This window comes from Oncorhynchus mykiss, chromosome 11 (genome assembly GCF_057628025.1).
Source record: "Oncorhynchus mykiss isolate SJ-2025 chromosome 11, ASM5762802v1, whole genome shotgun sequence".
In the NCBI taxonomy this organism is placed as follows: domain Eukaryota; kingdom Metazoa; phylum Chordata; class Actinopteri; order Salmoniformes; family Salmonidae; genus Oncorhynchus; species Oncorhynchus mykiss.
Genome location: NC_143032.1, coordinates 11,683,788 through 11,702,338, shown reverse-complemented (window position 1 = coordinate 11,702,338; position 18,551 = coordinate 11,683,788). Strand labels below are relative to the sequence as shown.

Sequence of the window (18,551 nt, the reverse complement as noted above, 5' to 3'; positions counted from 1 at the left end):
ATGGTGTTCTTCGACTTGCAAGCCTCCCCCTTTTTCCTCCAAACACAACGATGGTCATTATGGCCAAACAGTTCTATTTTGGTTTCATCAGACCAGAGGACAACCTTTGTCCCCATGTGCAGATGCAAACCGTAGACTGGCTTTTCTATGCAGGTTTTGGAGCAGTGGTTTCTTCCTTGCTGAGTGGCCTTTCAGGTTATGTCAATATAGGACTTGTTTTACTGTGGATATAGATATTTTTGTACCTGTTTCCTCCAGCATCTTCACAAGGTCCTTTGCTGTTGTTCTGGGATTGATTTGCACTTTTCACACCAAAGTACGCTCATCTCTAGGAGACAGAATGCATCTCCTTCCTGAGCGATATGACAGCTGCGTGGTCCCATGGTGTTTATACTTGCGTACTATTGTTTGTACAGATGAACGTGGTACCTCCAGGCATTTGGAAATTGCTCCCAAGGATGAACCAGACTTGTGGAGGTCTACCATTTTTTTCTGAGGTCTTGGCTGATTTATTTTTGATTTTCCCATGATGTCAAGCAAAGAGGCACTGAGTTTGAAGGTAGGCCTTGAAATACATCCACAGATACACTTCCAATTGACTAAAATTATGTAAATTAGCCTATCAGAAGCTTCTAAAGCCATGACATTATTTTCCAAGCTTTTCCAAGTTTAAAGGCAAAGTCAACTTAGTGTATGTAAACTTCTGACCCACTGGAATTGTGATACAATGAATTATAAGTTAAGTAATCTGAAAACAATTGTTGGAAAAATTACTTGTGTCATGCACAAAGTAGATGTCTAACCGACTTGCTAAAACTGTAGTTTGTTAACAAGAAATGTATTGTCGCCAACCTAAGTGTATGTAAACTTTCGACTTCAACTATACTTAAGCATAATCTCAAGTTCCTTATATAAAAAATGCACTATGCAGAAATTGCTCCGCCATTTCCTGGTTGCTAAAATTCTACATTTCAGTTTCAGAGACCAAACAAGCAGTCAAAAATAATGTTTATTCAGCTGTTTGAAGCCGGTGTACAAAAGCCATAGTAAAATATGTAAAAACGAAACTGCAGAACAGGAAGCATAGAAATAGCGCACATAGAACAGATCTACTGCTTCTTAGACTTGCTTTCAAAGGGAATGAAAGATCTATAACTCACATTTCTTTGTGAATTTGGTCAGCTCGCCCAAAAAGTTACATATTGTTGCTTTAAGCGAAACAGATGGCACCATTAACTTTTTTTACGGATAGCCAGGAGCACACTCCAAAGCTCAGACATAATTTACAAAGCATTGTGTTTAGTGAGTCCACCAGATCAGAGGCAGTAGTGATGACCAGGGATGTTCCTTGGATAAGTGTGTGAATTGGACAATTTTCCTGTCCTGCTAAACATTCAAAATGTAACGAGTACTTTTGGGTGTCAGGGAAAATGTATGAAGTAAAAGGTACATTATTTCCTTTAGGAATGTAGTGGTAAAAATTGTCGAAAATATAAAATAGCAAAGTCAAGTACAGATACCCCAAAAATGACTTAAGTTCTCAGACTGGTTTGATGAACACCATTGGAAATAGCCTACATCAGGTATCAACAACTAGATTCAGCCGGGGGCCAATGTTTTTATGGTGCCGTCTTTCAGATGGGAGGCTAAAACGGGTGTCCTGACTCTGTCGTGTCACTCTCTGTGGTCTCTCCACCTGACAGATGATGTGTGACGAGCGCTCCGGCACAACAGTTGTCACCGTGCATCACTGAGGTGGGTGCTACACATTGATGGTGGATGAGGGGAGTTTCTCCCTACGATGTAAAGTTAGTAGAAAAGTTTGATATAAATCCAATCAGTTATAATTATTATTTGTATACGACCACATCTCTATTATGCGATGGAATACTTTGATTTCCAAAATTAAAATCACTTTCCAAAATAATACAACTTTAAAAAAATATATATTTTAAAACACTGCTCAAAACCTGTGGGGGGCCAAATAAAACCACCCGCAGGCCCCGCCAGTTGGGGAACCCTGGCCTACATAATGTTAACCCGGTTTCACACCAGTTTTCAGTTTGGTTTGCTGATGACACATTAGAAATGCATGGGGAATGTACATCATTCTAACCAGGTTATCAAAACTGCTAGCAGTTTAAGTGTGACGAGAACACAGGCATCCTCTGAACTATAAATAGACCCTGGGACAAAAACATCTGAACATACAGTTCTCTCTCTGTAATTGTATGCGACCTCAAAACAATACCCAGATGCAGGAGTTGCAGAATATGCAGTGACCTGACACAATGTGTGGAGAAACAGGAAGGAGTAGTGTATTCCATGGCACTGTACAAACCAATTTTCTCCTTCCTCTTCAGTGGCTTTAATGAGACACGAGCCAACGCCTATGAACACAGGACATTTAAAGATTCAGCATGACTATCACAAAGACTGGAGACATGCCAATTAACAGATTGGCTATGTATGAGTCGCTGTAACCCACTGCGGGTGTCCTTTTGAGTCTTTAGTATACAGTACAACATATGCAGCATATTATAGTAGGAAAGCTGAAGATGTTTTTAATAAAACAGGAATAGCTGGAGTACAATAATATGGCAAAAAAGGTTTTATGAGGACATAAAGACAGAAAAATTGGGACATTACCAATTGTCTTTAGAATGTATGTGAACACTGGAAATGACAGGCCGAACATTTAATCCTTATACTGTAGTCTATGGTCTTGATTTTCTTGGACTTGTCTTGTGAATGAACCAAACTAAATGGAAAGGTCTATAGTATACTGCTATGATTTTGCAACAGGGATTTTACTACACTTGTGGTGTACATTTGTACGGCAATGGTGGAAAGATATTTTTTAAAAGTTTGCTTAACTATGCTTTGAGGTCCAACATTATTCCATGTTCTTTGTGAACCAAAGCCGCGAGGTTGGTATAAGGACTGGAAGCTGTGACATATGGGCCACATTTAAAACCGGACAGTAATACCAACATCTCTGGCATGGAAAATATCCACTGCACCTTGTGGACCAAGTTCTGAAAATAGTTGAGAGACCATCATGTCAAGGGCTCAACCTCTGACATTAATGGTAATACCAAGGTGACACGTCTAATAGTGATGCGCAGGTTGAATCATATCCCGCAGTCCCTGTGGTTTTATCTGCGGGTTGACTCATATCCCGCAGTCCCTGTGGTTTTATCTGCGGGTTGACTCATATCCCACAGTCCCTGTGGTTTTATCTGCGGGTTGACTCATATCCCGCAGTCCCTGTGGTTATATCTGCGGGTTGACTCATATCCCGCAGTCCCTGTGGTTTTATCTGCGGGTTGACTCATATCCCGCAGTCCCTGTGGTTATATCTGCGGGTTGACTCATATCCCGCAGTCCCTGTGGTTTTATCCGAGGGTTGACTCATATCCCGCAGTCCCTGTGGTTTTATCTGCGGGTTGACTCATATCCCGCAGTCCCTGTGGTTATATCTGCGGGTTGACTCATATCCCGCAGTCCCTGTGGTTCTATCCGCGGGTTGACTCATATCCCGCAGTCCCTGTGGTTATATCCGCGGGTTGACTCATATCCCGCAGTCCCTGTGGTTCTATCCGCGGGTTGACTCATATCCCGCAGTCCCTGTGGTTATATCCGCGGGTTGACTCATATCCCGCAGTCCCTGTGGTTATATCCGCGGGTTGACTCATATCCCGCAGTCCCTGTGGTTATATCCGCGGGTTGACTCAAATCCCGCAGTCCCTGTGGTTATATCCGCGGGTTGAATAAAGAGAAAACAATGAATTTAAAAAATGCATAAAATGTATAATTCATACAGTGGAGAAAAAAAGTATTTAGTCAGCCACCAATTGAGCAAGTTCTCCCAATTAAAAAGATGAGGCCTGTAATTTTCATCATGGGTACACTTCAACTATGACAGACAAAATGAGAAGAAAAAAATCCAGAAAATCACATTGTAGGATTTTTTATGAATTTATTTGCAAATTATGGTGGAAAATAAGTATTTGGTCAATAACAAAAGTTTCTCAATACTTTGTTATATACCCTTTTGTTGGGAAATGACAGAGGTCAAACATTTTCTGTAAGTCTTCACAAGGTTTTCACACACTGTTGCTGGTATTTTGGCCCATTCCTCCATGCAGATCTCCTCTAGAGCAGTGATGTTTTGGGGCTGTTGCTGGGCAACACAGACTTTCAACTCCCTCCAAAGATTTTCTATGGGGTTGAGATCTGGAGACTGGCTAGGCCACTCCAGGACCTTGAAATGCTTCTTACGAAGCCACTCCTTCGTTGCCCGGGCGGTGTGTTTGGGATCATTGTCATGCTCAAAGACCCAGCCACGTTTCATCTTCAATGCCCTTGCTGATGGAAGGAGGTTTTCACTCAAAATCTCACGATACATGGACCCATTCACTCTTTCCTTTACACGGATCAGTCGTCCTGGTCCCTTTGCAAAAAACAGCCCCAAAGCATGATGTTTCCACCCCCATGCTTCACAGTCGGTATGATGTTCTTTGGATGCAACTCAGCATTCTTTGTCCTCCAAACACGACGAGTTGAGTTTTTACCAAAAAGTTATATTTTGGTTTCATCTGACCATATGACATTCTCCCAATCTTCTTCTGGATCATCCAAATGCTCTCTAGCAAACTTCAGACAGGCCTGGACATGTACTGGCTTAAGCAGGGGGACACGTCTGGCACTGCAGGATTTGAGTCCCTGGCGGCGTAGTGTGTTACTGATGGTAGGCTTTGTTACTTTGGTCCCAGCTCTCTGCAGGTCATTCACTAGGTCCCCCCGTGTGGATATGGGATTTTTGCTCACCGTTCTTGTGATCATTTTGACACCACGGGGTGAGATCTTGCGTGGAGCCCCAGATCGAGGGAGATTATCAGTGGTCTTGTATGTCTTCCATTTCCTAATAATTGCTCCCACAGTTGATTTCTTCAAACCAAGCTGCTTACCTATTGCAGATTCAGTCTTCCCAGCCTGGTGCAGGTCTACAATTTTGTTTCTGGTGTCCTTTGATAGCTCTTTGGTCTTGGCCTTAGTGGAGTTTGGAGTGTGACTGTTTGAGGTTGTGGACAGGTGTCTTTTATACTGATAATAAGTTCAAACAGGTGCCATTAATACAGGTAACGAGTGGAGGACAGAGGAGCCTCTTAAAGAAGAAGTTACAGGTCTGTGAGAGCCAGAAATATTGCTTGTTTGTAGGTGACCAAATACTTATTTTCCACCATAATTTGCAAATAAATTCATTAAAAATCCTATAATGTGATTTTCTGGATTTTTTTTCCTCATTTTGTCTGTCATAGTTGAAGTGTACCTATGATGAAAATTACAGGCCTCATCTTTTTAAGTGGGAGAACTTGCACAATTGGTGGCTGACTAAATACTTTCTTGCCCCACTGTATCTATGGGCTACATACATTGAGTTTTTTCATTCATTATTTTTTATCTGCAGTTAGCGCGTAGCCTAAGCATTAAGGCCTTACTGTAGCGCGACAAATACAAGCCAACTGCCAAATGCTTTTGGGAACTTGGGCAGGAAAAGTTCACTTTGATCCACTGAGGCAAAAATGACAATTTCGGTTTAATTCAATAAGAGAAAAGCTGCGAAATGGAGAGGTGAAAATAAAGAGAAGGGAGGGTCAAAAGTCAGTTTGGGGAAGATTTGGTAAAAGTGGTAAAAGAGGATGAGGCACAACACAAATTTAACAAGGACTTCAAAATGGCACATCAAGGGAACTGTATTGTTCAGATGGGTTAAATGCAATATTAGCCAAGCTGAAATCTGGACACTGACTGTAGGTCGAAAACCTCAGTGTAATACACTGCTCAAAAAAATAAAGGGAACACCTAAACAACACAATGTAACTCCAAGTCAATCACACTTCTGTGAAATCAAACTGTCCACTTAGGAAGCAACACTGATTGACAATAAATTTCACATGCTGTTGTGCAAATGGAATAGACAACAGGTGGAAATGATAGGCAATTAGCAAGACACCCCCAATAAAAGAGTGGTTCTGCAGGTGGTGACCACAGACCACTATGCTTCCTGGCTGATGTTTTGGTCACTTTTGAATGCTGGTGGTGCCTTCACTCTAGTGGTAGCATGAGACAGAGTCTACAACCCACACAAGTGGCTCAGGTAGTGCAGCTCATCCAGGATGGTACATCAATGCGAGCTGTGGCAAGAAGGTTTGCTGTGTCTGTCAGCGTAGTGTCCAGAGCATGGAGGCGCTACCAGGAGACAGGCCAGTACATCAGGAGACGTGGAGGATGCCGTAGGAAGGCAACAACCCAGCAGCAGGACCGCTACCTCCGCCTTTGTGCAAGGAGGAGCACTGCCAGAGCCATGCAAAATTACCTCCAGCAGGCCACAAATGTGCATGTGTCTGCTCAAACGGTCAGAAACAGACTCCATGAGGGTGGTATGAGGGCCCGACGTCCACAGGTGGGGGTTGTGCTTACAGCCCAACACCGTGCAGGACGTTTGGCATTTGCCAGAGAACACCAAGATTGGCAAATTCGCCACTGGCGCCCTGTGCTCTTCACAGATGAAAGCAGGTCCACACTGAGCACATGTGACAGACGTGACAGAGTCTGGAGACACCGTGGAGAATGTTCTGCTGCCTGCAACATCCTCCAGCATGACCGGTTTGGCGGTGGGTCAGTCATGGTGTGGGGTGGCATTTCTTTGGGGGCCGCACAGCCCTCCATGTGCTCGCCAGAGGTAGCCTGACTGCCATTAGGTACCGAGATGAGATCCTCAGACCCCTTGTGAGACCATATGCTGGTGCGGTTGGCCCTGGGTTCCTCCTAATGCAAGACAATGCTAGACCTCATGTGGCTGGAGTGTGTCAGCAGTTCCTGCAAGAGGAAGGCATTGATGCTATGGACTGGCCCGCCCGTTCCCCAGACCTGAATCCAATTGAGCACATCTGGGACATCATGTCTCGCTCCATCCACCAACGCCACGTTGCACCACAGACTGTCCAGGAGTTGGTGGATGCTTTAGTCCAGGTCTGGGAGGAGATCCCTCAGGAGACCATCCGCCACCTCATCAGGAGCATGCCCAGGCGTTGTATGGAGGTCATACAGGCACGTGGTGGCCACACACAATACTGAGCCTCATTTTGACTTGTTTTAAGGACATTACATCAAAGTTGGATCAGCCTGTAGTGTGGTTTTCCACTTTAATATTTTGAGTGTGACTCCAAATCCAGACCTTCATGGGTTGATAAATTTGATTTCCATTGATAATTTGTGTGATGTTGTTGTCAGCACATTCAACTATGTAAAGAAAAAAGTATTTAATAAGAACATTTCATTCATTCAGATCTAGGATATGTTATTTTAGTGTTCCCTTTATTTTTTTGAGCAGTGTATAATATTGACTCCTGCAGAATTAAGCATTTCATGCAGTAAAATGATACACCAAATGTACATTTTGACTCGGGAACAGGAGTAGAGAAATCTGATTAATTTATTTCAGCATCTTGAGAAAATGAATGCACGGTTAGAGACCGTCTGTAAAGGTGTTATCTTTATCAGCGTCATAAAAGCTGACAGTATTTCAACCACATAAAATGTGCATCCAAGCCAAACTTAAATCTTATCAAAAGCCCGATCACATCCGGTTGTGATACAGCCTGGGATCGAACCTGGGTCCGTAGTGACGCCTCTAGCGCTGCAATGCAGTGCCTTAGACTGCTGCGCCACTCGGGAGCCAAAATGTAAGTCATTGAATTAGGCCAGCATGCAATTACTGGTTTTCTTCACGTCACTAGTAGGGTTGGGGAGTAACTGATTACATGTAATCTGATTACCAAAAACAAACTGTTACTTTACCAGCAACAACAAAAAATATAAAATCAGATTACAGATAGGCTACTTTTGAAAAACTAGATGATTACTTCTTGGACTTATTTTAAATTCAGAAAAAAATACATTGACACCTTTCTGTTTACTCAATGAAATTCAACATGGAAAAAAGGCGCAAATGTAAGTTTGTTCCATCTGAATGAGTGAACACAAGTCAGACCACTATGATGACACACCAAATGTGTTTGATGAATCCTTCTTCTAATGCACCCAAAGGGGAAAGTCATTCAGAAGCAACTAAAAGTAATCAGTAATCAGATTATGTTGCTGAGTTTGGTCAATTCAAAAGTTACAGTTAATTATAAAAGTTTTGGACAGGTAACCTATCCACTGTTCACTAGCATATGGAATGTCATTTGAGGTAACAGACAAATTCCTTCATAAAAAGCTACCACATTCACATTAATACTTCTACTCTCCTGAGTCGTGACATCCCAGCTAGCACATAACGTTCTGAGAACCATATGTTTCATAAGAGTGCGGTTGTCCTATGGTTATTTTTGCACACAACCTTCCCACAATGTTCTGGGAATGGTGCAGAATAGTTTCTTAGCTTTGGAACATTCTCAGCACATTTTTTCGGGGGTGACCTAACCAAATTCACATAGAAATGTGAGTTACAGATCAATCATCCTACTTGAAAACAAGTTTAAAAAGTGGTAGATCCATTATGTGCGCTATTTCTATGCTTCCCGTTCTTAAGTTTAGGTTTTTGCGTCTTTTATTTTTGTACACCAGATTCAAACAGGTCAAACAACAATATTTTTGGGCTATAGAAAATATATTTGACAGCAATTTAGATGGTACAATGATTCAATGACTCTGATTAGCTTATTTTGTCACAAACTGAAATTAGGCGAACTATTATAGTTTTAGCAATCAGGAAATGGCAGGAAGTGACTTCTGCAAAGTGATACTAACAGAACGTTTCCTAAAAGTTCAAACATGATTACATTGATGATTACATTACATTGTTCTAGGAATGTTCTCAAACAGTTCAGAGAATGTTAAGAAACAATGCTCTCCTATGGGAATTTCAATAACTCAATACAATACAGCATAACGTTTCCACAAGGTTTCCTCACGGTTATATTTTAAGTCATGTTCTCAGAACATTTAGAAACCTTTCCATGAAAAACACAAGAAACCATTAGTAAAGTTCAAAGAACGTTCTACGAATGTTATTGAAAAAAGTTGTGTTTTCAGTGTCCAAACTCTCTATCTTGTAAAGTGTGTTGGCTGTGCCCATTAATTGGCCACACCTGATCTTAATGAGTGCTTGTTTCCTTTGATATATGGTGTTTGAAGACTAAACGGAAGAGCTTTCTATGAGTAAAAAAACAATTTAAAAAAAACACATGGGTTGGTATCTCCATCCTGGTGGCGCAGTGGACTAATTACATGGATAGAGAACTGAAGATCATAGGTTTGGATCTCTCTGACACCGTGCTACAATTTTTTTTTAAATACATGTTTGAATGCTTAAGCAAATTCATTTCCATTTGTCCCACCTGTGCTTGGAGTTCAACATACTAAACTAGCAGTGTTAGTAAAAGTCTAAACATCCAGTGAACATTTTAAAGTTATTAAAAAAAACATCAAATAAACTATGATTTCCATTCTCAGAACGTTAATAAAAGCTCCCAGGAAAACTTTCACGGAACCATAGTAAAACGTTATCAGAACCTCCCTGCAACCTAAAAACGAATGGCTTCGTTCACAGAATCAATGGGAAACAAAAAACGTTCGTTTCCACAATTTTAAGAAACGTGCTAGCTGGGGTACTAAGTCCCAGCATCAGGACCGCTCCTGCTGTCCACACCTGCTGTGGCGTCAACTCCGTCTTGCTAGTTAGTGTCTTGCGTAACAAAAAATATAAAACATGATATAAAGTAATGTGCATAACACAATTAACTATAGACTGCCATTTAAATGGTGATTTCAGTGGGAGGCCTACTAACGCTGGCTAGTAGGGGAAGGCCTATGCTACAGTTGTAAACTAAATCTCTAGAGTCGTGGGTTTCCAGTTGAGTGACATTAAGCTGACTGGCTGATTCAACAGCAACAATTGACCAGGCAGCGGACATTGTTGTAGTAGCCGCTCGATATGAGCATGCCGTTGACATCTGGCTAGTTGTATGTGAAGCTAACGTCATTGAACTCGCCTACATAGAAACCGCACAATAGACCTCGCCGCCACTGAAAACGACTGAATTGCGCCCACTTACCGACGGATCTGTAGCCCAGGACGGCGATTTTTCGGGATTTCGGCTGCGGCATCTTTTAGCAGCGACAATACATCAAAATTATCAAAAACTGGAACAGATCTCAAATGCTACGTTAAAAACAACAAGGACCAGAATTGCACCTGCAATTAGCTCGTTTAAATAAAAAACTATTTAGCGAAAAGTAGTCACGCATCTGTATACTATACCTCACTCCCAAAGAAATATTAATGAATGCCCACTGTTGGTTGGTTGCGCTTACGCAGAAAGGAGGGTCTCTGTCCTCATCTTGAGCTGCGGTTGGATACGGTTTATTCACCGTTTTTAGAAGCACGAAATTCATTGGCTCTCAAAGATTACAACGACTGGAGAATCTACTATCAATTCCGTTTTGATGGCACTCTGACAGCAATTTCTGTCATGTAGAAATGTCAAGAAAGGTAACTCGCGCATGATGTGTTATGAGTGTCACAACTAAATCTTGAGGTTTAACTGAGAACGTGTGCAGATCCTTCTGTTGGTACACATCATATTGGCCTTTTTAGAAATATATAGGTATCATATTTATTATTGACATGAATTTGCAATACGAAACAAAGCAGTTCCAACCAGAAAGTCAGCAGCAGACGAGACGACATGGGCGCATAGATCTCACCTTGCATGGGTTCATTGACAATGAGTTTATAAAGGTTCTGGTCTCTGCTGCCATCTTGTGGTGCCTTATATACTTGCAGTACATGTAACTTCATATTATAGCAATGATTCCATTGACTGTTACAGAATACAACGTCACATTGAAACTGTAGAGCGCCACCAGCGAGGAGAGGACTGACAATCTCCCATAATTATCCCAATGAGGCAGAGTGGGGTTAAATTAGGAAATATTTGGTGAGATCACATGCTGTTGCATGCTGGGTCTCGCAGTTTCTTGCCTCAATATATTTCTGCCAATGTACAAAGGATATGGTCTTCAGATATGGATCAAAGGATATGGATCAGATTTCTGAAAGTAGTCTATGAGCCAGGAGAAACTGTAATCCATGGATCATATTTCTGAAAGTAGTTTATGAGCCAGGAGAAACTGTAATCCATGGCTCATATTTCTGAAAGTAATCTATGAGCCAGGAGAAACTGTAATCCATGGATCAGATTTCTGAAAGTAGTCTATGAGCCAGGAGAAACTGTAATCCATGGCTCATATTTCTGAAAGTAGTCTATGAGCCAGGAGAAACTGTAATCCATGGATCAGATTTCTGAAAGTAGTCTATGAGCCAGGAGAACTATAATCCATGGATCAGATTTCTTTAAACAGCCACTTCAAACTTTAGCCACTGCTAGCTAAAAATGGATGAGAATAAAATCTGCACAACACACAAAAAACACATATCAATAGATATGTATGTATTTGTAAGTTTGAGTAGTTTTTTTTCTTCCATACAAGATAAATACAAGGCTTACAATACATCTGGTCAACATTATGCAAAAAAAAGTCCCCAAAAAAATATTACCCCAAAAAAACATGATTGTCACTCAATGTGCTTCACAAAAACGCTCAATGAATAAATAGTCTGTCCAACTTAAAATATTTACAATATTAACAATAATGACCGCAATGAATTAAGCTTTCGATCTGTTGACCTGACGAAAAGCTTGGTGTGGACGTTTACAGGACAGCTTTTTTTCCTCCTGCCAGCACAACGATACTAATAGCAACCAAAGCGATGGCAGCACAAACATTTAAGATTTCACTTTCTTTCTTAATGCCGGTTCAACTTTAGCTATACATGTCAAACCGCTTCACCCTATTAACAAACATTGTAAAAAATATATATACAGTGGGGCAAAAAAAGTATTTAGTCAGCCACCAATTGTGCAAGTTCTCCCACTTAAAAAGATGAGCGAGGCCTGTCATTTTCATCATGGGTACACTTCAACTATGACAGACAAAATGAGAAGAAAAAAATCCAGAAAATCACATTGTAGGATTTTTTATGAATTTATTTGCAAATTATGGTGGAAAATAAGTATTTGGTCACCTACAAACAAGCAAGATTTCTGGCTCTCACAGACCTGTAACTTCTTCTTTAAGAGGCTCCTCTGTCCTCCACTCGTTAGCTGTATTAATGGCACCTGTTTGAACTTGTTATCAGTATAAAAGACACCTGTCCACAACCTCAAACAGTCACACTCCAAACTCCACTATGGCCAAGACCAAAGAGCTGTCAAAGGACACCAGAAACAAAATTGTAGACCTGCACCAGGCTGGGAAGACTGAATCTGCAATAGGTAAGCAGCTTGGTTTGAAGAAATCAACTGTGGGAGCAATTATTAGGAAATGGAAGACATACAAGACCACTGATAATCTCCCTCGATCTGGGGCTCCACACAAGTTCTCACCCCGTGGGGTCAAAATGATCACAAGAACGGTGAGCAAAAATCCCAGAACCACACGGGGGGACCTAGTGAATGACCTGCAGAGAGCTGGGACCAAAGTAACAAAGCCTACCATCAGTAACACACTACGCTGCTAGGGACTCAAATCATGCAGTGCCAGACGTGTCCCCCTGCTTAAGCCAGTACATGTCCAGGCCCGTCTGAAGTTTGCTAGAGAGCATTTGGATGATCCAGAAGAAGATTGGGAGAATGTCATATGGTCAGATGAAACCAAAATATAACTTTTTGGTAAAAACTCAACTCATCGTGTTTGGAGGACAAAGAATGCTGAGTTGCATCCAAAGAACACCATACCTACTGTGAAGCATGGGGGTGGAAACATCATGCTTTGGGGCTGTTTTTCTGCAAAGGGACCAGGACGACTGATCCATGTAAAGGAAAGAGTGAATGGGTCCATGTATCGTGAGATTTTCAGTGAAAATCAGCAAGGGCATTGAAGATGAAACGTGGCTGGGTCTTTCAGCATGACAATGATCCCAAACACACCGCCCGGGCAACGAAGGAGTGGCTTCGTAAGAAGCATTTCAAGGTCCTGGAGTGGCTTAGCCAGTCTCCAGATCTCAACCCCATAGAAAATCTTTGGAGGGAGTTGAAAGTCCGTGTTGCCCAGCAACAGCCCCAAAACGTCACTGCTCTAGAGGAGATCTGTATGGAGGAATGGGCCAAAATACCAGCAACAGTGTATGAAAACCTTGTGAAGACTTACAGAAAACGTTTGACCTCTGTCATTGCCAACAAAGGGTATATAACAAAGTATTGAGAGAAACTTTTGTTATTGACCAAACACTTATTTTCTACCATAATTTGTAAATAAATTCATAAAAAATCCTACAATGGGATTTTCTGGAGAAAAAAAATCTAATTTTGCCTGTCATAGTTGAAGTGTACCTATGATGAAAATTACAGGCCTCTCATCTTTTTAAGTGGGAGAACTTTGCACAATTGGTGGCTGACTAAATACTTTTTTGCCCCACTGTATATCAACGGAAATGAAAAACGTGGATTAAAAACCAACATATCATCATTACGCTTATGTCGCATTTACCCAGAGAAACAGAAATCACATCGATCATCAGATGAGCATTAAAAAAGCAATAAACAGGAGTCACTGGCAAGAGGAGAGCTTTTTTTGTTGAAACAATAGAGAGGGTTGGGAGATGGTGACATATGGGCAATATAATACATCAGTGTGAACTCCTGTTCAGGCACTGTTCTGAGTGAGGGGCGGTGAGGTAAATACGGGGCGGTAAATAGGGGCGGTAAATACAGTAGTGCTGTCTAGTAGAGAGGAGAGAGAGAGAGGGGGGGGGGTTACACTAACACTGACTAGTAGAGAGGAGAGGAGAGGGGGGGGTTACAGTAACACTGCCTAGTAGAGAGGAGAGGAGAGGGGGGAGGTTACAGTAACACTGACTAGTAGAGAGGAGTGGAGAGGGGGGGGGGGGGGGTTACAGTAACACTGACTAGTAGAGAGGAGAGGAGAGAGAGGGGGGGTTACAGTAACACTGACTAGTAGAGAGGAGAGGCGGAGGTTACAGTAACACTGAGGAGAGGAGAGGGGGGGGGTTACAGTAACACTGACTAGTAGAGAGGAAGGGGGGGGTTACAGTAACACTGACGAGAGGAGAGGAGAGGGGGGGGTTACAGTAACACTGACTAGAGGAGAGGAGAGGAGAGGGGTTGGGGGGGCAGTAACACTGACTAGTAGAGAGGAGAGGGGTTGGGGGGGCAGGGATGAGAGATGGCAGGGGGAAAGTTCATCAAGTTCAGGGTCAACGTAGCCATTTCAGAGTAGAATGGGGGAACCCTCTCTCCCCTCTTCTTAAATCCGTATCGGTGCGATGGCACGACCCTGTCCCGTAGTGGTGCGATGGCACGACCCTGTCCCGTAGCGGTGCGATGTCACGACCCTGTCACGTAGCGGTGCGATGGCACGACCCTGTCCCATAGCAGTGCGATGGCACGACCCTGTCCCGTGCCCAGCGGAACACAGCACTTCATTTCTGTCCTCCAGTAACCAACATTCACTCGGGTTTAAGAGACCGTGTCAAGGGAAGCTGTGAGGGCTGTGGTGCGGGGGCTTGAAGGGGGCTTGAAGGGGGTAGGACAGATGAGGGGAGCAGCTTTCAGCACAGCTAACCAGAATTCAAGTACTCCAGTGCCACCTCATAGCAGAACTTGTATTGATCCTGTGAAAGATGGGAAGAAGAGAACATCAGTGACAGTGACTGGACCAGACATGGCTGAATTGACTTTCATTACTGCATTATAATGGCTGTGCGATTCACAATCACAGTGATATTTTCTCCTTATTCAAAATGTCAACAGCAATTTTCAATTCAACTGACTTTAACAGCACAACTTGTCCCATAAGAACCCATTAGCATGTTGTAACTGCAGAATTTGTAGTGATGACCAGTAAACCACTATAAGGGTTAGGGTCTGTATTCATAAATCATCTCAGAGTAAGAGTGCTGATCTAGGATCAGCCCCTCCCCTTCCATCTCATGTTATTCCTTATGATCTAAAAGCGAGAACTGATCCTAGATCAGCACTGATTCTTACCAGTAAGTCGACCATGTTGGGTTTGTTGTTCCTCAGTGTTTTGACCGCGTGGAACACATCGACTGAACGCTGATGCCGGAGCATTTCACACACGATGCTAATCGCACCGAATGTCCCGCTACGTCCTCCACCATTCCTGAGAAGGAAGAAAGAAAGAAAGAAAGAAAGAAAGAGAAGAAAGAAAAGAGAGAGAGAGAGAGAGAGAGAGAGAGAGAGAGAGAGAGAGAGAGAGAGAGACAGGGTTGGATCATAGACCTAGTCATAATATTTGTATAATAAGTCCATAAAAACCTGTCAGATTTGCAAAACATTTCCACCCCCAAATTAAGTATCATTTGTCCAATTTTTTTAAACATTACACAGGCTTTAAGTAATGTGTTACCTGGACCAAATGTAAGCTTAATGAATGAATACCATTATTAGTGTTGTATGGTGACAGGTTCATGACATGTTTGACATAAAGCTTGTCTAAACTTCCCAATCTCTTTCTGTGCTTGTTGTTTTGGATTTTGCCCTCTAGATGGCGCCACCATACTGCCATTCCACCACTACAAGAGGTGGCCAGGCCACCCACTGATACTCAAGTATGTGTGGGGTGAAAGTAAGATGGTACCAGTAAAACAGGAAGCCCATCACAATAATTAAAACAAAATGTCAAGAAAACTGTAAGCTATTACACCACTTTTTATTATTACCGCATGTCAGAGGCATGGAAAATGAGCGAATGGACTTGAAAACTGGTGCTATAGCCTACACTCCAAAATGCAATGCGGTTTGACAAGAACACTGACATTTTGCCAAGGCAGAGATGAGTGGCCGACACAGAGACGCAATGAGGACAGCAGTGGATGCATACATTCTGGCCTAATGACAATCACCAAATGTCATTAGACTTTAGTGTTTTGTGTAACGTCTCTTTCCATTCACCACTGTTCTGAGGCTGGTAATATGTTGAGAGTGGACGGGCAGCCTAGTAAAGGAGACCTTTGAAGTGATTGATTGACAAATCAGATGAACACATGACAGGTTGTGTTTATGCAACAATAAAACAAGGTAATAGTTAAATGAATAATCTTTATGACTAGAACCACAGAGATCCTATTGAATATGTAATTATGTAATATATATATGTAATTCTATGATTAGGCCCGTCAAATGTTTTAGGTCCCGTACTGGGAAGAAATTCATTCTATTTCCACCCCTGTGTGGAACATACAGCTGGCTCGCTAAGTAGTTAGTGCTCTTCCTCAGAAACACTCCAGATGGTCAACTTTACTGTCTGAAAAGACAAAGAGCTTTTTAAGAGTTGCAAAAGGAGAGTCCCCAAAGTGTCACAAGTGGAAGCAGTTTGAGTTCAGTGTATGAGAGAGTAGGGTAAGTTGAGCCATGTTTTACATTCAGCATCACTCTGTCAAGGGAAATATAGTATTCTTTCTGACAAAGACAACTACATATATTGTATTTTAGGATGTTGTGTATCACTGGGAATAGTCACAATTAATTTAGACATCACAGTTTTCAAAACATAGCTTGTCCAAAAAAAGTGGTCTCAGCACAACTTAACCCTCCGGGTATGGAGTAAGTTGAGCTGAGGGACAGGGCAAGTTAAGCAACCTACAAATGTCTATACTGAATGGTTTAACTTATTATTTCCCAAATACAATTCAACAAAACCTAATCGCTGTTTTGTTTTCGTCATTTTAAGTATCTTTTAAAACAGTCTTAAATGGATATTTCAGGATTTTGGCAACCAAGCCATCCATCTACTGCCCCAGAGTCAAATAAACTTGTAAATAAAATTGTATGTCTCTGCGTGCTGTTTGAAGGAAGTTGCTAACTAGCGTTAGCGCAATGATTGGAAGTCTATGGTAACTGCTAGTATGCTAGTAGATACCATAGACTTCCAGTTGTTGCGCTAACGCTAGTTAGCATGGGCTCACAAAACTACGTCTAACTTCCTTCATACTGGATTCAGAGACATCTGACTGCCAAAATCCTTTCAAAACCTAAAAAATAATTTGTACCCATTTAACACTTAATATAGGCCCTGCTGTTACCTCAAATCCCAGCGATAAAATCAAATCAAATTTTATTTGTCATATACACATGGTTAGCAGATATTAATGCGAGTGTTGCGAAATGCTTGTGCTTCTAGTTCCGACAATGCAGTAATAACCAACAAGTAATCTAACCTAACAATTTCAGAACTACCTTATAAACACAAGTGTAAAGGGATAAAGAATATGTACATAAAGATATATGAATGAGTGATGGTACAGAACGGCATAGGCAAGATGCAGTAGATGGTATCGAGTACAGTATATACATATGAGATGAGTAATGTAGGGTATGTAAACATTATATTAAGTGGCATTCTTTTAAAGTGGCTAGTGATACATTTTTTACATCAATTTCCATTATTAAAGTGGCTGGAGTTGCGTCAGTATGTTGTCAGCAGCCACTCAATGTTAGTGGTGGCTGTTTAACAGTCTGATGGCCTTGAGATAGAAGCTGTTTTTCAGTCTCTCGGTTCCTGCTTTGATGCACCTGTACTGACCTCGCCTTCTGGATGATAGCGGGGTGAACAGGCAGTGGCTCGGGTGGTTGTTGTCCTTGATGATCTTTATGGCCTTCCTGTGACATCGGGTGGTGTAGGTGTCCTGGAGGGCAGGTAGTTTGCCCCCGGTGATGCGTTGTGCAGACCTCACTACACTCTGGAGAGCCTTACGGTTGTGGGCGGAGCAGTTGCCGTACCAGGCGGTGATACAGCCCGACAGCATGCTCTCGATTGTGCATCTGTAGAAGTTTGTGAGTGCTTTTGGTGACAAGACAAATTTCTTCAGCCTCCTGAGGTTGAAGAGGCGCTGCTTCGCCTTCTTCACAACGCTGTCTGTGTGGGTGGACCAATTCAGTTTGTCTGTGATGTGTAAGCCGAGGAACTTAAAAAACTTACTACCCTCTCCACTACTGTCCCGTCGATGTGGATAGGGGGGTGCTCCTTCTGCTGTTTCCTGAAGTCCACAATCATCTCCTTTGTTTTGTTGACGTTGAGTGTGAGGTTATTTTCCTGACACCACACTCCGAGGACCCTCACCTCCTCCCTGTAGGCCGTCTCATCGTTGTTGGTAATCAAGCCTACCACTGTAGTGTCGTCCGCAAACTTGATGATTGAGTTGGAGGCGTGCATGGCCACGCAGTCGTGGGTGAACAGAGAGTACAGGAGAGGGCTCAGAATGCACCCTTGTGGGGCCCCAGTGTTGAGGATCAGCGGGGTGGAGATGTTACCTACACTCACCACCTGGGGGCGGCCCGTTCAGGAAGTCCAGTACCCAGTTGCACAGGGCGGGGTCGAGCTTGATGACGAGTTTGGAGGGTACTATGGTGTTAAATGCTGAGCTGTAGTCGATG

General features: G+C 42.4%; 2 protein-coding genes across 21 annotated transcripts in view; both read right to left on the bottom strand.

Moving 5' to 3' along the window:
- LOC110535269 (GTP-binding protein Rheb) overlaps positions 1 to 10,390 on the bottom strand; it is a 46,420-nt gene extending 36,030 nt beyond the window's left edge. For 6 of the 9 annotated variants that reach the window (XR_016484368.1, XM_090189392.1, XM_036934862.2 and 3 more), the window contains exon 1: positions 10,128 to 10,384. Coding sequence is in view for 4 of the 9 variants with exons in the window: in XM_036934862.2 (XP_036790757.1) it covers positions 10,128 to 10,179 (52 nt within the window). In the remaining 5 variants the exon portion in view is untranslated. Of the gene's footprint in view, positions 1 to 10,127 lie in introns of all 9 variants that reach the window. The other 3 variants (XM_036934863.2, XM_036934867.2, XM_090189394.1) reach the window with 3 other exon arrangements.
- Positions 10,391 to 10,662: 272 nt separating this feature from the next.
- Positions 10,663 to 18,551, bottom strand: part of LOC110535264 (receptor-type tyrosine-protein phosphatase mu) — a 304,962-nt gene continuing 297,073 nt past the window's right edge. For all 12 annotated transcript variants that reach the window (XM_036934853.2, XM_036934855.2, XM_036934858.2 and 9 more), the window contains 2 exons: positions 15,144 to 15,279; positions 10,663 to 14,767 (listed from right to left, as the gene is read on the bottom strand). In XM_036934853.2, the coding sequence (XP_036790748.2) occupies positions 14,714 to 14,767; positions 15,144 to 15,279 (190 nt within the window). In that variant the 3' untranslated portion in view covers positions 10,663 to 14,713. The remainder of the gene's footprint in view (positions 14,768 to 15,143; positions 15,280 to 18,551) is intronic.